This window comes from Ovis aries, chromosome 2, assembly GCF_016772045.2.
Source record: "Ovis aries strain OAR_USU_Benz2616 breed Rambouillet chromosome 2, ARS-UI_Ramb_v3.0, whole genome shotgun sequence".
Classification (NCBI taxonomy): Eukaryota; Metazoa; Chordata; class Mammalia; order Artiodactyla; family Bovidae; genus Ovis; species Ovis aries.
Window position 1 is genome coordinate 18,514,628 of NC_056055.1, and position 17,955 is coordinate 18,532,582.

General features: G+C 37.9%; 1 protein-coding gene across 1 annotated transcript; it reads left to right on the forward strand.

Moving 5' to 3' along the window:
• Window positions 1-12,391: 12,391 nt before the first annotated feature.
• LOC101105139 (olfactory receptor 13F1-like) lies at window positions 12,392-17,831 on the forward strand (the record flags this gene model as incomplete). Its single annotated transcript, XM_012114721.4, has 2 exons — window positions 12,392-13,306; window positions 17,820-17,831. Coding segments are annotated over exons 1-2 (927 nt in total), but the record flags the coding sequence as incomplete, so codon positions are not given.
• Between the last annotated feature and the right edge of the window lie 124 nt (window positions 17,832-17,955).

A 17,955-nucleotide genomic window follows, 5' to 3' on the forward strand; every position in this document is an offset into this window, starting at 1 on the left:
CAAAGAGAGAAATTGAGTCTGTTTCTCTTCAGTCCTTTCTATTTCTATCTCTATCTCCTTGAAACGTTGTTATAATCTATTAGTAATTTTTTGAGAATGTTCTCTAAGAAATTTAGGATAACCATCAGTTAATTATTCCCAGGTCCTACATATAACTAAAAAAAAGAAAAAAAAAAACAAAACAAAAATAAGACCTAACTGACTTCCTCTTGGAATGGTATGCTTTCTGAAACTGTACAGGGAATAAAATGAGTTCTTCAGAGTTTCTTTTCTGAAAAGTATATCAGTTCAGTTCAGTTAAGTCACTAGGTCGTGTCCGACTCTTTGCGACCCCATGAATCGCAGCACGTCAGGCCCCCCTGTCCATCACCATCTCCCGGAGTTCACTCAGACACACGTCCATCGAGTCTGTGATGCCATCCAGCCATCTCATCCTGGGTCATCCCCTTCTCCTCCTGCCCCCAATCCCTCCCAGCATCAGAGTCTTTTCCAATGAGTCAACTCTTTGCATGAGGTGGCCAAAGTACTGGAGCTTCAGCTTTAGCATCATTCCTTCCAAAGAAATCCCAGGGCTGATCGCCTTCAGAATAGACTGGTTGGATCTCCTTGCAGTCCACGGGACTCTCAAGAGTCTTCTCCAACACCACATTTCAAAAGCATCAATTCTTTGGCGCTCAGCCTTCTTCACAGTCCAACTCTCACATCCATACATGACAGGAAAAACCATAGCCTTGACTAGACGGACCTTAGTCAGCAAAGTAATGTCTCTGCTTTTGAATATACTATCTAGGTTGGTCATAACTTTTCTTCCAAGGAGTAAGCGTCTTTTAATTTCATGGCTGCAGTCACCATCTGCAGTGATTTTGGAGCCCAAAAAAATAAAGTCTGACACTGTTTCTACTGTTTCCCCATTTATTTCCCATGAAGTGATGGGACCAGATGCCGTGATCTTTGTTTTCTGAATGTTGAGCTTTAAGCCAACATTTTTACTATCCTCTTTCACTTTCATCAAGAGGCTTTTTAGCTCCTTTCACCTTCTGCCATAAGGGTGGTGTCATCTACATATCTGAGGTTATTGATATTTCTCCTGGCAATCTTGATTCCAGCTTGTGTTTCTTCCAGTCCAGCATTTCTCATGATGTACTCTGCATATAAGTTAAATAAGCAGAGTGACAATATACAGCCTTGACGTGCTCCTTTTCCTATTTGGAACCAGTCTGTTGTTCCATGTCCAGTTCTAACTGTTGCTTCCTGACCTGCATACAGATTTCTCAAGGGACAGGTCAGGTGGTCTGGTATTCCCATCTCTTTCAGAATTTTCCACAGTTTATTGTGATCCACACAATCAAAGGCTTTGGCATAGGCAATAAAGCACAAATAGATGTTTTTCTGGAACTCTCTTGCTTTTTCCATGATCCAGCGGATGTTAGCAATTTGATCTCTGGTTCGTCTGCCTTTTCTAAAACCAGCTTGAACATCAGGGAGTTCATCAGGTTCAGGTATTGCTGAAGCCTGGTTTGGAGAATTTTGAGCATTACTTTACTAGCATGTGAGATGAATGCAATTGTGTGATAGTTTGAGCATTCTTTTGCATTAATTTTTTGTGTTATTCTTTTACATTTACTTATTTCATCATGATGGTCAATGAGAAGCTGCCCCAAAAGATTTTTTCTTGAAAAGTGAGACCACAGTTTTTTCACTGGTTTTCAGGTTTTTTCAATAGTTGGATTCAATGTTGGTCATTATGCACCCTCTAGAAAGTGGAAACACCATATGGAAAGATTGATCTTTCTTTGGGAACAGAGACTAGCAATTTTCGAATTTCATTTGACTTTATTGGGACAGAAAAATGTGTCGTTCCGAGGGAGATAGAATACAGAAGTGTGACGGAATAGTTGTTTTTAGAAACTTCTGTTTGTGGCTAAGTATTTCTTATTCCTGATCACTATTTAGGCTTCATTGCTAGTCATTTGTGCCTGTTCTTCAGTGTCATCAATGTTGATGTGGTTCTTTTTCCAGTTTGTTTTATGCCATGTGTGGATTATTTTCCCTTTGTTCCCTGAGCTATAGCTGGCTCTGGACTTCTTTTTGTTAACTGAAAATGTGAGGAAGAGTTGACTCATTGGAAAAGACTCTGATGCTGGGAGGGATTGGGGGCAGGAGGAAAAGGGGACGACAGAGGATGAGATGGCTGGATGGCATCACCGACTCGATGGACGTGAGTTTGAGTGAACTCTGGGAGTTGGTGATGGACAGGGAAGCCTGGCGTGCTGCAATTCATTGGGTTGCAAAGAGCTGGACACGAATGAGCGACTGAACTGAACTGATAAGGAAATTATGATGCAGAAAAGGAAACAAGAAAACCTTAATTAGATATCTCTTTCTTCCTAACCTCCACCATAAGGAAGATTCTTTATCATCTAACTCTCTTCTTATCCCTGGTCTCCTATTATCTTAATAGGGTTCACTGTGCCTTAGTTCCAAGGGTGTATGATATTGTCAGAGATTGATTGTTTTCCTAGCTTGACTCCATGGACTTAGGTCTGGTCCTTGGAAGATATCAGGTGTAAACCAAAGTAGTTTTCATCATCTATGGGACAAACAGTACTGTTTTAGGGTGCTGGTCGCAAAATATGATGCCAATATTTTGTGTGTGAAGCATCCTGTGGTCTTGAAATGTGATGACCCTAAGGGAAACATCCTTGGAATGGTGACCATATCTTTTGATTTGCTCAGAACTTGTCTAATTAATACCAGCTGCTACAGTGTAATTAGTAATTACTCATTTCATGTCGAAAGTGTCCTAGCTTGGATCATCTAATTTATGGGCACACTAAACTGTAGAGCCTATTTGAGACAATGTAAGAATCAAATTCCAGGGGAGTGATAGGAATAGCAGATCATAACAGTGTGATAGCAGTATCCTGAGGGGGAGGAGGTGGACATCTATTCAGCACATGTGAGATACTCCCAGGGACTCTTCAAGCTAATTGGGAAGGTCGTTCATCAAATTTGGAGATAGTCTACTAGGAAAACATGCTACAAATTAGATTTTGGGTTGTCACTGAAAATTATGTAATGCCTATCCATAATAATAACTTTGTATGGATCTATGAACATTTAGGCAGTAATTCACTAGAATAGTCATTATTTCTGGCAGCTCCTCTTTAGGATACTAATACTGTATCATCTGTTTATTTAAAAAGTGTTATTTTCTTCATTATAGAGGGGCTGATAACCAACTCATCTAAAATGATAAGTAAGCATTAAATAACAAGTAAAAAATATGAGTCCAAAACAAAGAAACTTTGTTTTCCCACTGAAAATGTTAGTTTTTCATCAGAAAATCACTTTAAAAAATAATTAAAATATTTAAAAATACAATTTAAAAGGTTATATAATATTTAGTTATTACTAAATATTGGCTATATTTTCTATGTTATAAATACATATTTCTAGCCTATGTTATACTCAATAGTTTCTATCTCCTACTTGCCTGCCCATATATCCTGCCCCACTCAATACCACTGGTAAGCCCTCATTTGTTCTGTTTGTTGTTGTTCAGTTGAGAAGTCACATCCAACTCTTTGTTACTCCATGAACTGCAGCATGTCAGGCTTCGTTGTCCTTCACTATCTCCTGGAGTTTGATCAAACTCATGTCCACTGATCTGGTGATTCCATCCAACCATCTCATCGTCTGTCGCCCCATTTTCCTTCCATCCTCAGTCTTTCTCAACTTCAGGGTAGAGGGGAGATCTAGATCCATGAGTCTGCTTCTTTTCTGTTGGATTCACTAGTTTGTTGTATTTTTTAGGTTCCACGTATAAGTAATATCATATCACTTTTCTTTCTTTGTCTGACTTGTTTCATAATGTCCTCTGAGTCCATCCATATTGCTGCAAAAGGCAAATCTTTTATCTAAGTGTAAGGCCAGATACTACATAAATCCTACACAAATCCTAGAGGAAAACATAGGCAGAACACTCTTTGACATAAATTGCAGCAATAATTTTTTTGGATATGTATCTTAAAGTAAAGGAAATAAAAGTAGAAATTAAAAAAAATGGTGCCTTCTTAAACGTAAAGGCTTTTGCATAGTAAAGGAAACCATCACCAAAATGAAAAGACCACTTAGTGAATAGGGGAAGATATTTGTAAAGCATATGACCGATAAAGGATCAATATCCAATGTATATAAATGGATCATACAGCTCAACCTCAAAAAAGAAAACAACCTGATTTAAAAATGAGCAGAAGAACTGAATAGATATTCTTCAAGAGAGGAAATGCAGATGGCCAACAGTACATGAAAAGATGCTCAACATAGCTAATTATCAGGGAAATTCAAATCAAAATCATAATGAGATATCACCTCCCACATGTCAGAATAGCTACCATCAAAAAGAACATAAGTAACAAATGTTGATGAGAATGTAGAGAAAAGGAAACCCTGTACACTGTTGATGGAAATAAAAATTTGTGCAGTCACTGTGGAAGACAATATGGAAATTTCTCAAAAAGCTAAAAATAGAACTACCATATGACCTAGCAATTCTACTCCTGGATATACATCCAGAAAACACAAAAACACTACTTCAAAAACATATGTGCATCCCAATGTACATAGTGGCACTATTTGCAATAGCCAAGACTGTATATTGTCATCCGCTTATTTAACTTATATGCAGAGTACATCATGTGAAATGCTGGACTGGGTGAATCAAAAGCTGGAACTAAGATTGCTGGTAGAAATATCAACAACCTTAGATATGCAGATGTTACCACTTTAATGGCAGAACGCAAAGAGAAACTAAAGAGCTTCCTGATGAAGGTGAAAGAGGAGAGTGAAAAAGCTGGCTTAAAACTCAGTATTCAAAAAATGAAGATCATGGCATCTGGTCCCATCACTTCATGGCAAATAGATGGCAAAAAAGTGGAAACAGTGATAGATTTTATTTTCTTGGGCTCCAAAATCATTGCAGATGGTGACTGCAGCCATGTAATTAAAAGGTACTTGTTCCTTGGAAGAAGAGTTATGACAATCCTAGACAAAGTATAATGTTTTTTAAGCAAATTAGATTGCTTCTGAATGAGTCAGGATATGAGGAGCTAAGGTTCTAGAGAGAGAGTTAAACCTACCAATACATTCTATTCTGAACTGAAGGGAGGCCAAGTTTCTGAATTAAGGAAGTTAAATGATCTCAGCAGGTATAATTCATTTACCACATGAAGCACTTGCTAAGTTTTAGGCTGCCCAGAGTAAGAGTGCTGGAAATTGAGCAAAAGGAGGTTAAATATGTTAGGTTAAGTTTTATCAGTCCCACAGTGGGTATGAGATAAAAATTGAAGTCCATTGACTCTTGAAAGGGAAATCTCCCTTGTACACACTCCAGGTTCTCAGTTTGGAACCTAGAGGGATAAATCTAAAACAGGAGATGAAACAGATTTTTGGCCAAGTTCTACAAAACCTGAAATCCATCTCTAACTTGTCTCAGTGACTCTTTGGATCAAAGCAATCTTTCTCAATCTAGGGTTGTATCAAAGATAAAGGAAATTCTCTTTGTATAAATAAAACATCATCCAGAGATTATATGTTTTTTATGTATGATAACTGGTAAGATGTAAGATCAAAAGATGAAAACAGATGATTGAAAACAGATCATCTCAGGATGATCCAGATATAGAAGTTACCAGACCTATTTGAAAATAACCAGTGTTAGCATGTACCTTTACATACATTACAAGATGACAAGTTCACTTGAGCATTTGATGTTATATTAAAACATCAAGTAGATATTATGGAGCTGAAAAATACAGCCAGAAGGAGGAACTAGAGATGGATTTACGACAACTTAGACAAAGTTGAAGAAAGGCTTAGCAAATTGAAAGGTTAATCAGTAGAAATATCCAGACTAATGTATGGAGAAAAAAAGAATGGAAAATACAGAAAGGACTGTAAGAGCTTATATAGGACATGTTGGTAAAACTAGTATGTATAGCTGAACACTCAGGAGGAGAGGAAAAAGGGGAAATGGGATAGAAAAGAAATTGGCTAATACTGAATGATTTTCTCAAACTTATGGAAGACATCAAGCCTTAAACTCAAGATCTATAATGTTAAGAAGGGTAAATAAAAAGAAAGCCACATTTAAGAATCTCTTTGTAAAATGTTAGAAAACCAATAATAAAAATAAATGTAAAATTCAGTCAAAGTAAATAACAGACATTTTTCCTCAAAGAAGTAGAGCCCAAGAAAACAAGAAAACAATCTAGAGCCCAAATCTCACCTTGGGGCCATTTAAAAATGGAATAAGAATGTTTTATCTGCTATTACTCTGATAACTGAGATAATTATAGAGATTGCTGAAAATGAATGGCTCACATTACAAGCTCAGAGGCTATTTGGGATGGCATCTCTATAGTTCTATTAATTGGAATGTTTGCTATATAGTTCAAGGGCCATCTGCAGAGGAATGGGATAGGCAAATGGTCTCCTCTAGTTCTGCTTGCACAGATATTTCTCAAGAATCAGGCCTTTTACTTAGCCAAGTGCCTTGAAATTATTACAAAAATTTTACTACTTTTTTTTTTTTTGCCCTGAATTTCTTAATTGAACTTGGAGAATTACACCCAGGAGAAATGGAAACTTTCTTAACTTCTTTAGGTTTCAGAATAACAAAGTTAAATTGTTAAGGGAGTTGGAAGGTCCCTAAAAGCAGTAGGAGACTTTAGTAGTGAAGTTCTAGGGATTGCCCTTTGGAAGATTTTTGGAGAAAATCATAGGGGGCGATTTGGGCAGAACAAATCTTCATATCATTATTTCTCTTAAGAAATTATTAAACAGTTTTTAATTAACATGAGCTATGTATGTTGACATAGTGAGTCAGGCAACAATTGGGTTGATGTTTTGCAAACTAAGAACATCCATGTCCTTTTCTATTATAATCTTCTGATAAAAATACCTCTGCACAACCCACTTTAATACAGTTTTCTTAGAATACTATCAAAATTGCAAATTTTAGAATCTTTTACTCTTTTGAGCACTACACTAGACTCTCAAGAAAGACTTTGCTGAAGATCACCTTTAAATATTGAAGCACACTTTAACCAAAAGTAAAGATGTGCATTCCGTGTGCTGAGGTAAATGGGAACAGACATTAGCCATCTCCTGTAATCTCAGATTTACAAAATTTATTAATAGGTCTTAGCTATGCCAGGAAACCAGAATAAAGATCTTTACTTTAAAGAGAAACACTAGTTGATAGAAAAAATATTGAGATGAAAAATGAATTTTGAAGGTGGGATAAAACTTTTGACAATGTGTTCCAGATTTTCTCATTTGCCTAGACAAGTCATTGAACTCCCTCAAGTATATGTCAACTATTTTTTTGCATTTAAAATTTTTTATTGATGTACAGTTGATTTACAATATGTGTCAGTGTCTAGTGTATGGCAAGGTGATTCAGTCAAATATATACACATATTCTTTTTCATTATGGTTTATTATAGGATTTACATATATTATAGTTCCCTGAATTATCTGTCAATTTTAAAATGAGAAGGTTGGGTTAGGAGTTTAGAGTCTATTCTGGCTCTGACATTTAGAAAGAAAGAGAGGGATTTGTTGAAAAAAGTTTAATTATCTTAGCATTGTAATCAGAAATCATTTTAGAGACAGAAAGTATAAAGTGACTTGGAGTAGGTGAGACCCTGACAAAGATCTAAGATAAGAATGAGGGAATGAGTGGAACTCAATCTGGATGAGCAGAGAAGGCAATGGCACCCCACTCCAGTACTCTTGCCTGGAAAATCCCATGGATGGAGGAGCCTGGTAGGATGCAGTCCATGGGGTCGCTAAGAGTTGGACACGACTGAGCGACTTCACTTTTGCTTTTCACTTTCATGCACTGGAGAAGGAAATGGCAACCCACTCCAGTGTTCTTGCCTGGAGAATCCCAGGGACAGGGGAGCCTGGTGGGCTGCTGTCTATGGGGTCGCACAGAGTTGGACACGACTGAAGCGACTCAGCAATCTGGATGAGAAAAGGAGAAGACTTCATTGTTTTGTTTCTAAAAGTAGACAGAAGAGCAGGTGAAGGGAGAGGGAACACGAGGGCCCAGAGCCAGAAAAAGAAAACTGAGTGCTGGGTGGGGAAAACCCAGCAGAGAAACCCTCAGTGGAGTGGAGGTGTATGCTGACCAAAGTGGATGTTACAGACCAGGCATGTCTAACTTTTGCCTTTCTGGAAATAATTGGTAAAGTGTTTGATTTTCATACATGGATTGGAGGTTGAAATTTTAATAAATTTTGAAAGATTTGCTATGTTTTAAAAATCTGAGTCAATGTGGGCCAGGACTATAGCAGCATAGAGGCAATTATGCTTCAGGAAAGCAGGGAGAACATGAAATCATAAACCACTATTGTGATTGTGTGAAACATTAAAGTGATCATGGAATTGGCGTTATGGAGGGAGAATTTAAAGCAAGTTAATCTAGATCTTGCAAATCTGCACAAGATAGAAACTATTACCCTTCAGTTGTGTCCAACTCTTTGTGACCCCATGGATCATAGCCCGTGAGGCTCCTCTGTCCATGGAATTTTCTTGACAAGCATACTGGTGGGGTTGCTATACACTCCTCCAGGCTTTCTTCTTGTCCCATGAATCAAACTTGTGTCTCTTACATCTCTTGCATCGCTTGCAGATTCTTTACTGCTGAGCCACCAGAGAGCCGGTAAAATCATGTTTCAAAGAGGTCAAGTGATTTGCTAAATTTTGCATGCCAGTAAGTAGCATGGTTGGTTTCAGAGCCTAAAATCTCATACTCTGAGGACAGTGCTCTAATTCCGTACAGAAGATGACCTTTTGAAAAGTATTTCTTCCTCTTCTAAGAGCATAAGTGATCATTGCCTTTTACATGTCTCACTGTATCAGTTCAGTTCAGTCGCTCAGTCGTGTCCGACTCTTTGCGACACCATGAATCGCAGCACGTCAGGCCTCCCTGTCCATCACCAACTCCCGGAGTTCACTCAGACTCACATCCATCGAGTCCGTGATGCCATCCAGCCATCTCATCCTGGGTCATCCCCTTCTCCTCCTGCCCGCAATCCCTCCCAGCATCAGAGTCTTTTCCAATGAGTCAACTCTTCGCATGAGGTGGCCAAAGTACTGGAGTTTCAGCTTTAGCATCATTCCTTCCAAAGAAATCCCAGGGCTGATCTCCTTCAGCATGGACTAGTTGGATCTCCTTGCAGTCCAAGGGACTCTCAAAAGTCTTCTCCAACACCACAGTTGAAAAGCATCAATTCTTCAGTGCTCAGCCTTCTTCACAGTCCAACTCTTACATCCATACATGACCACAGGAAAAACCATAGTCGACTAGATGGACCTAAGTTGGCAAATAATGTCTCTGCTTTTGAATATACTATCTAGGTTCATCATAACTTTTCTTCCAAGGAGAAATTTCATGGCTGCAGTCACCATCTGCCGTGATTTTGGAGCCTCCTAAAAATAAAGTCTGACACTGTTTCCACTGTTTCCCCATCTATTTCCCATGAAGTGATGGGACCAGATGCCATGATCTTTGTTTTCTGAATGTTGAGCTTCAAGCCAACTTTTTCACTCTCCTCTTTCACTTTCATCAAGAGGCTTTTAGTTCCTCTTCACTTTCTGCCATAAGGGTGGTGTCATCTGCATATCTGAGATTATTGATATTTCTCCCAGCAATCTTGATTCCAGCTTGTTTCTTCCAGTCCAGCGTTTCTCATGATGTACTCTGCATAGAAGTTAAATAAGCAGGATGACAATATGCAGCCTTGACGTGCTCCTTTTCCTATTTGGAACCAGTCTGTTGTTCCATGTCCAGTTCTAACTGTTGCTTCCTGACCTGCATACAGATTTCTCAAGAGGCAGGTTAGGTGGTCTGGTATTCCCATCTCTGTCAGAATTTTCCACAGTTTATTGTGATCCACACAGTGAAAGGCTTTGGCATAGTCAATAAAGCAGAAGTAGGTGTTTTTCTGGAACTCTCTTGCTTTTTCCATGATCCAGCGGATGTTGGCAATTTGATCTCTGGTTCCTTTGCCTTTTCTAAAACCAGCTTGAACATCAGGAATTTCACGGTTCAGGTATTGCTGAAGCCTGGTTTGGAGAATTTTGAGCATTACTTTACTAGCATGTGAGGTGAGGTGAGGTGAAGTCACTCAGTGGTGTCCGACTCTTTGCGACCCTGTGGACTGTAACCTACTAGGCTTCTCCATCCATGGGATTCTCCAGGCAAGAATACTGGAGTGAATTGCCATTTCCTTCTCCAGGAGATCTTCCCGACCCAGGGATCAAACCCGGGTCTCCCGCATTGGAGGCAGACGCTTCACTAGCATGTGAGATGAGTGCAATTGTGCGGTAGTTTGAGCATTCTTTTGCGTTGCCCTTCTTTGGAACTGGAATGAAAACTGACCTTTTCCAGTCCTGTGGCCACTGCTGAGTTTTCCAAACTTGCTGACATATTGAGTGCAGCACTTTCACAGCATCATCTTCCAGGATTTGAAAGAGCTCCACTGGAATTCCATCACCTCCACTAGCTTTGTTCGTAGTGATGCTTTGTAAGGCCCACTTGACTTCACATTCCAAGATGTCTGGCTCTAGATTAGTGATCACATCATCATGACTATCTGGGTTGTGACGATCTTTTTGTACAGTTCTTCTGTGTATTCTTGCCACCTCTTCTTAATATCTTCTGCTTCTATTAGGTCCAGACTATTTCTGTCCTTTATTGAGCCCATCTTTCCATGGAATGTTCCCTTGGTATCTCTAATTTTCTTGAAGAGATCTCTAGTCTTTCCCATTCTGTTGTTTTCCTCTATTTCTTTGCATTGATTGCTGAAGAAGGCTTTCTTATCTCTTCTTGCTATTCTTTGGAACTCTGCATTCAGAAGCTTATATCTTTCGTTTTCTCCTTTGCTTTTCGCCTCTCTTCTTTTCACAGCTATTTGTAAGGCTGTATATCAAATACTTAAAAGTAAGAGCTAATCATTTTGTTTCTTAATTCAACTGGTTTCTTTAAGATCAGAGAAATGATCAGGGAAATTTGCAGATGTCTGTAACAAGTTCATAGATTTTCAGGCTTTTATGTTGCCACAGAGATCCAAAGTGAAAATGCATTTATCTTAACACATGTCAAAAACTTGCCATGTTCAAAGCAGCCATGTGTAATTAAAAATCTTAAACATGACTTATTACTTTGCTAGTATTGTGAGGAACAATCTCTTCACAAGCCCAGTGTCCACTGCAGTGGCAATAGGGATATGCATATCTAGCTATAGTCAGTGTGATATACTTGAACTACATAACTGTGTACCAAGCATGAAGCTGTACTTATGATTTATGGCATACAGTTTTGGTAACTAATTGAAATACTCAACAACGTTAAGATTAGAGCTGGGAAGGAAAGGTACTTTAGATAGATAATTGCATATTAAAATATATAAAAAATAAATTTGCATGCTAAGAATGTGCACCCACAGAGTGGTTGTTTTAGAGCAGAAGGTAGGAGTATTGGAAGATGAGATCAGAGAAGTAGGCAATGATGAGAATGTGAGGCTGGTGTAATTTGTGACTGAATTTGTTTGAACTCTATTTTGAAAGACAGTGGTTTTCAAACATACTTCCATATGTGATCAGTTGTGAGATATATTGTAAATAATTTGCTTTATATTATGAATTACTTAATGTAATAAAGGATGGGTTCAAGATTATTCCATAGTCAAAAATGCCTTCTTGAAGACAGATATAACATAGTGTTAGAGTGAGTGGACTCTTGCTTATCTCCTGTTTATATTCCTTAGTGTGTGGCATTTCCATTTGCGGTTTTTTTTTTTTTTTCGCATAATTTGAAACTTTTTGGAATGCATCCAAAACCTTTCCTGTTTCAACTTTTACAACAACAACAACAAAAATGTTTCTTTGCCCAGAAACTTCTTCTGATCTTTAACTTGACTGAGGCCAGTTCATATTTTGATTAAAACAAATCTCAAAATATCTTCCTAAGCATTGCCCCTGACATAGGTTAGCATTTGTCTCTGTGTTTGCCTAGTATCTTGGGGCATATGTATATCATGTTATTGTAAATTTTAATTTACTTGAGTGTGTCTTTTATTTGATTTTTATTTGCCTGAGAGAAGAACTTGTATAACCTCACTCTAGATTCTCAGTGCCTTAGAGTGTATTCAGTAAATGTTGGATGAATGAGTGAATATTGCTAGTAACATTGGAAGGCAATGCTCCCTTTAAAGTTCCTCTAATAAAAACTCCTTGAAAGTTGGTAGAGTGTAAATTTTAAACATAGGCCATATATACTTTTATTCACTATTACAGATGAACAAAGAAGAATAAAATGGACAAGACAAATGCAACAGTCATTTCTAATTTTATTTTTCTGGGATTTACTCACTATCCCAAAGTTGAAATCACCATATTTGTGCTGTGCTTGCTGATGTACTTGATCACCTTACTGAGTAATATTATTCTGATCTCGGTTAGTGTCCTGGATTCTCATCTACACACACCCATGTACTTCTTCCTCAGCAACCTGTCATGTCTGGACATCTGGTACACTTCTTCTGCCCTGACCCCAATGCTGGCAAATTTTATTTCAGGGAAAAACACCATCTCATTCTCAGGGTGTGCTGCTCAGATGTACTTCTCTCTGGCCATGGGCTCCACTGAGTGTGTGCTCCTGTCTGTGATGGCGTATGACCGATATGTAGCCATCTGCAACCCCCTGAGATACTCCATCATCATGAACAAGAAGATTTGTGTTCAGATTGCAGCTGGATCGTGGGTGACAGGATCCTTCACTGCCCTGGTGGAAATTGTGTCTGTGTTGCAGCTGTCACTGTGTGGAAGTAGTGTCATCAATCATTTCACTTGTGAGATTCTGGCCGTCCTGAAACTGGCTTGTGTCGACACTTCCAAGGTGCAGTTAATCATGCTGCTGATCAGTGTACTTCTTCTTCCTATGCCAATGCTCCTCATTTGTATCTCTTATGCATTCATCCTCTCTAGCATCCTAAGAATCAGCTCACTGGATGGTCGAAGCAAGGCTTTTTCAACATGTGCAGCCCACCTGAGTGTAGTGGTTTTATTCTATGGGACAGCTCTCTCCATGTACCTGAAGCCATCAACTATGGATTCACAGGAAATAGATAAATTTATAGCCTTGGTATACGCTGGCTTAACCCCCACATTGAATCCTATCATTTATAGTTTACGGAACAGAGAAGTGAAAGTGGCTGTGAAAAAATTGCTGGTTAGGAACCCTCTTTGTGCTCTTTCAGTCTCTAGTAGCAAATAATATCTGTAAACATTAAGGGATATTTAGTGCTTTCTATATATATCAGGAGATAATTGGGGTAGACACTCATTTTGAAATGTAATGTGCAATTTTCTAAGTCTCTTCTTTGACTAAGTACTGAAAGTCTAAGTAATATCAATGTATCATATATAAGTTTATCTGATCTTAAACAAATAGTCTCATGATAACAAATTTTAATTTTATTTGGGGTTATAGGGTTAAAATAATTATTTTTATTGGTTTAATGATATTTTTATTTCTTTCTAAAATTTTTTAAAATTTACATATATTGATTAATATGGTTTCAAGTCTATAACAAAATAATTCAGTTATGTGTGTATGTGTATTCTTTTTCAGATTCTTTTCCAAAGTAGGTTATGATAAGATATTGAATATTTTTCCCCATGTTTATAGTAGGTCCTGGTTATTTATCTGTTTTGTATGTAGGATTAGGTAATTGGGTATTTATTAGACTCAGGCTTCTCTGGTGGCTCAGTGGTGAAGAATTTGCCTGACAATGCAAGAGGCACAGGTTCTATCACTGGGTCGAGAAGATCCCCTATTAAAGGAAATGGCAATTCACTCCAGTATTATTGCCAGGGAAATCCTACAGACAGAGGAGCCTGGTGGGCTATATAGTCTATGGGGTTGCAAAAGAGTCGGACACAACTTAGTAACTAAACAACAACAGCAATCAATTAGTCTCAAATTCTCAATTTATCCATCATCCTCCTTTCATTTTTGGTAATGATAAGCTTGTTTTCTGTATCTGTGAGTCTATTTTATAAATAAATTCATTTTTATCATTTTTTGTAGACTCCACAAATTGATGGTATCATCTTTGTCTTTCTCTAATTTACTTCACTTAGTGTAATTTTTTCTAGATCCAGCCATGTTGTTGCAAAAGACATTGTTTTATCCTCTTTATAGTTGAGTAACATTACCCTGTATATGTATTCCACATCTTCTTTATTCATTCATCTGTCAGTGGACACTTAGGTTGCTTCCATGTCTTGCCTATTGCAAATACGCTGTTATGAACATTGGGGTGCATGTATCTTTTTGAATTAGCATTTTCTCTGTATATATACCCAGGAGTAGATTTCAGTATTCTATGGCAACTCTATTATTAGTTTTTTAAAGGACTTTCATACTGGTCTTCATTGTGGTTGTGCCAATCTGCATCCTCACAAGCAATGTAGGAGAGTTCACTTTTCTCCACACCTTCTCTAGCATTTATTATTTGTAGACATATTGATGATGGCCATTCTGATCAGTGTGAGGTGGTACTTCATTGTAAATATAACTTAAACATTAAATTATCATATTGGTGAATATTCAAAATTATGTATATGTACTCCGGGAGTTGGTGATGGACAAGGAGGCCTGGCGTGCTGCGATTCATGGGGTCGCAAAGAGTCGGACACGACTGAGCGACTGAACTGAACTGAACTGAATATACAAATGAATGTGAAGAGTTGGATATAAAGAAGGCTGAGCACTGAAGATTTTATGCTTTTGAACTGTGGTGTTAGAGAAGACTCTTGAGAGTCCCTTGGACTGCAAGGAGATCAAACCAGTCAATCCTAAAGGAAATTAATCCTGAATATTCATTGGAAGGACTGATGCTGAAGCTGAAACTCCAATACTTTGGCCACTTGATGTGAAGAGCCGATTCATTAGGAAAGACCCTGATGAGGGAAAAGATTGAAGACAGAAGGAGAAGGGGATGACAATGGATGAGATGGTTGGATGGCAACACGGACTCAATGGATGGCATCACTCAGTAGTGTGCTGCAGTCCATGGGGTCGCAAAGAGTTGAACATGACTGAGCAACTGAACAACAACTGATATAACAACAACAATATGCGAATGTAATTACTTTACTAGATTTTTAACTAATTTATTATTAGCCTCTGTGTAATGTTGGCTTGTATCCCTTAAAAAGTCTAATGTGGAAGGGCTGGCCCCCCATGCCCTACTCCCACACATACCTAGTACCTCAGAATGCATCTATATTTGAAGATATAACCTTTAAATGGTGGTTAAATTGAAACGAGGCTGTTATTGTAGGCCCTTATACAATCTGACTTGTGTCATTATAAGAAAAGAAAATTTGAATGCACATAGTGAGAAGGTGACTCTGTAGAAGCCAAGCAGAGGCCTCAGAAGACTTTAAACCTGCTAACATCCTAATCTTGGACTTCTAGCTTCCAAAACTATGACCTGATAAATTTCTGTTGTTAAGCCACCCAGTCCCTGATGTTTTGTTATGGCAGCATTAGCAAACTAGTATGAACTCTTTTTTAACATAACTAAATGGACTAGAAGTAATTACATATTCTCTAAATGTGTGGCTGTGTTTTAAATGTGTGGATATGTTTCTTTATGCAGATATGTGTGTGTGTGTGTAATGTGAACATCTATATACAGATATAAAATATCTGCAGAAATATATCCTGAATAGAAGTAGAGTGGATGAGTTCCAGTCAAGAAAAAAAATATCAGAGAGTTTAGTGGCATGTTGTTAGTCTTTAGATGCTAACGCTTTTTTTTTTTTTTTTCCGGTAAATTTACAAGAAGATAAAAGGTGTTTCAGTGAAACTACTAGTTGTTGCTGTTGTTGTTCAGTTGCTCAGTAGTGTCTGACTCTTGTGACCCCATGGACTGCTGCACACCAGGCTCCCCTGTCCTTCACTATCTCCTGAGCTTGCTCAAACTCATGTCCATTGAGTCAGTGATGCCATCCAAGCATCTCATCCTCTGACGTTCCCTTCTCCTCCTGCCTTCAATCTTTCCCAGCATCAAGGTCTTTTCTAATGAATCTACTCTTTGCATCAGGTGGCCAAAGTATTGGAGCTTCAGCTTCAGCATCAGTCCTTCCAGTGAATATTCAAACACTATTAGTACTCTGTTTAATCCTGTTATTCCAGACACCTGGTTCCTTAAATCCAATGGTATAAATGAACTCATTAGCACTTAGGAAAAAAAAAGACATGAAATCTGTGCTGTAGATATTACAATAATGAAAGCCTATTAAATAGGTGTAAAATATTGAAATATGTGAAATATCTTATTTTATAAACCACAATATACAAAGAAATAAAATGTATACTTAGAAATTTTCATAGCATTTGTGATCCCTCTCTGGACCAGATAGTTAAATGTACAAAACTTATTTGTTTTTTGTCATGGAATCATTAATATCTGTAGATTTTTTTAATGGTCTGGACTCAAGTTGAGGACTGCCCATTGATATAGAAGAAAGAGATAGAAGATATACTGGGATTAATTTTAGGACATTGTTAGCAAGTTATAACAAAGATTTATCTAGTTTGTCCAAAGAGCAACAACCTCAGGTAGTTAGATTGGAGTCAATGGACTGATCAAAAATTACCTGATAATAATACTTGAAAGCAATTATTTTTGTCTATTGGAGCAATAGTAGCAAGGTGAAAGAATGGATGTATCATAAGTATATATAAATAAATGCTAACACAGTGATGAGGCTTAAGATAATTATTAATTCCAACTTGTCATATTCACTCATCTGCCTTCCTTCAAAGATTAGACTTTCACTGTCTTCACAGGGTCAGAGAGAATCTGATCTATGGATGAGGAAGTAGAACTTAACCAAGCCCCTAAAATTCTAATTTTATATGAGCATTCCTAAAGTAAAGTTTGCATTCCTTTAAAAGTTTTCTGTTATCTGGCCTTGGGTTTATTATCTCCAAGTAAGTATTTTTCTGAAACTGACTTCACCAAATATGTATAAGCCTATGATTATAACTTCACTTTGTGAAGACCTCTTAAGTCTTCTGATACCATTCTAGGTGTTAGTATTGTGGTTTGGTCTGCCTGATTTTAATAAACTTCCATAGTACTCATGCTAGATAATGGTGGATTGCTTGTTATTTTATTGCCTATGACTTGTTGTTCAGTTGCTAAGTCATATCCGACTCTTTGAGACCCCATGAGCTGCAGTACACCATGCTTCCCTGTCCTTCACTGTATCCTGAAATTTGCTCAAAGTCGTCCATTGAGTCAGTGATGCTGTCCAACCATCTCATCCTCTGACGTCCCCTTCTCCTCCTGCCCTCAGTCTTTCCCAGCATTAGGGTTTTTCCAATGAGCTGGCTCTTCACATCAAGTGGTGAAAGTATTAGAGCTTCAGCTTCAGCATCAGTTCTTCCAATGAATATTCAGTATTAATTTCCTTTAGGATTGACTGGTTTGATCTCCTTGCTGTCCAAGGGACTCTCAAGAATCTTCTCCAGCATCACAATTTGAAAGCATCAATTTTTTGATGCTTACCCTTCTTTATGGTCCAACTCTTATATCTGTACATGACTACTGGAAAAACAAAACAAAACAAAACATAACTTTGACCATATAGACCATTGTTGGCAAAGTAATTTCTCTGTTTTTCAATATACTGTCTAGGTTTGTCATAACTTTTCTTCCAAGAAGCAAGAATCTTTTAATTTCATGGCTGCAGTCACTATCCATTGTGATTTTGGAGCCCAAGAAAATAAAATCTGTGGGTTTCCAGTTTTTCCCCATCTACTTGCCATGAATTAATGGGACCAAATGCCATGATCTT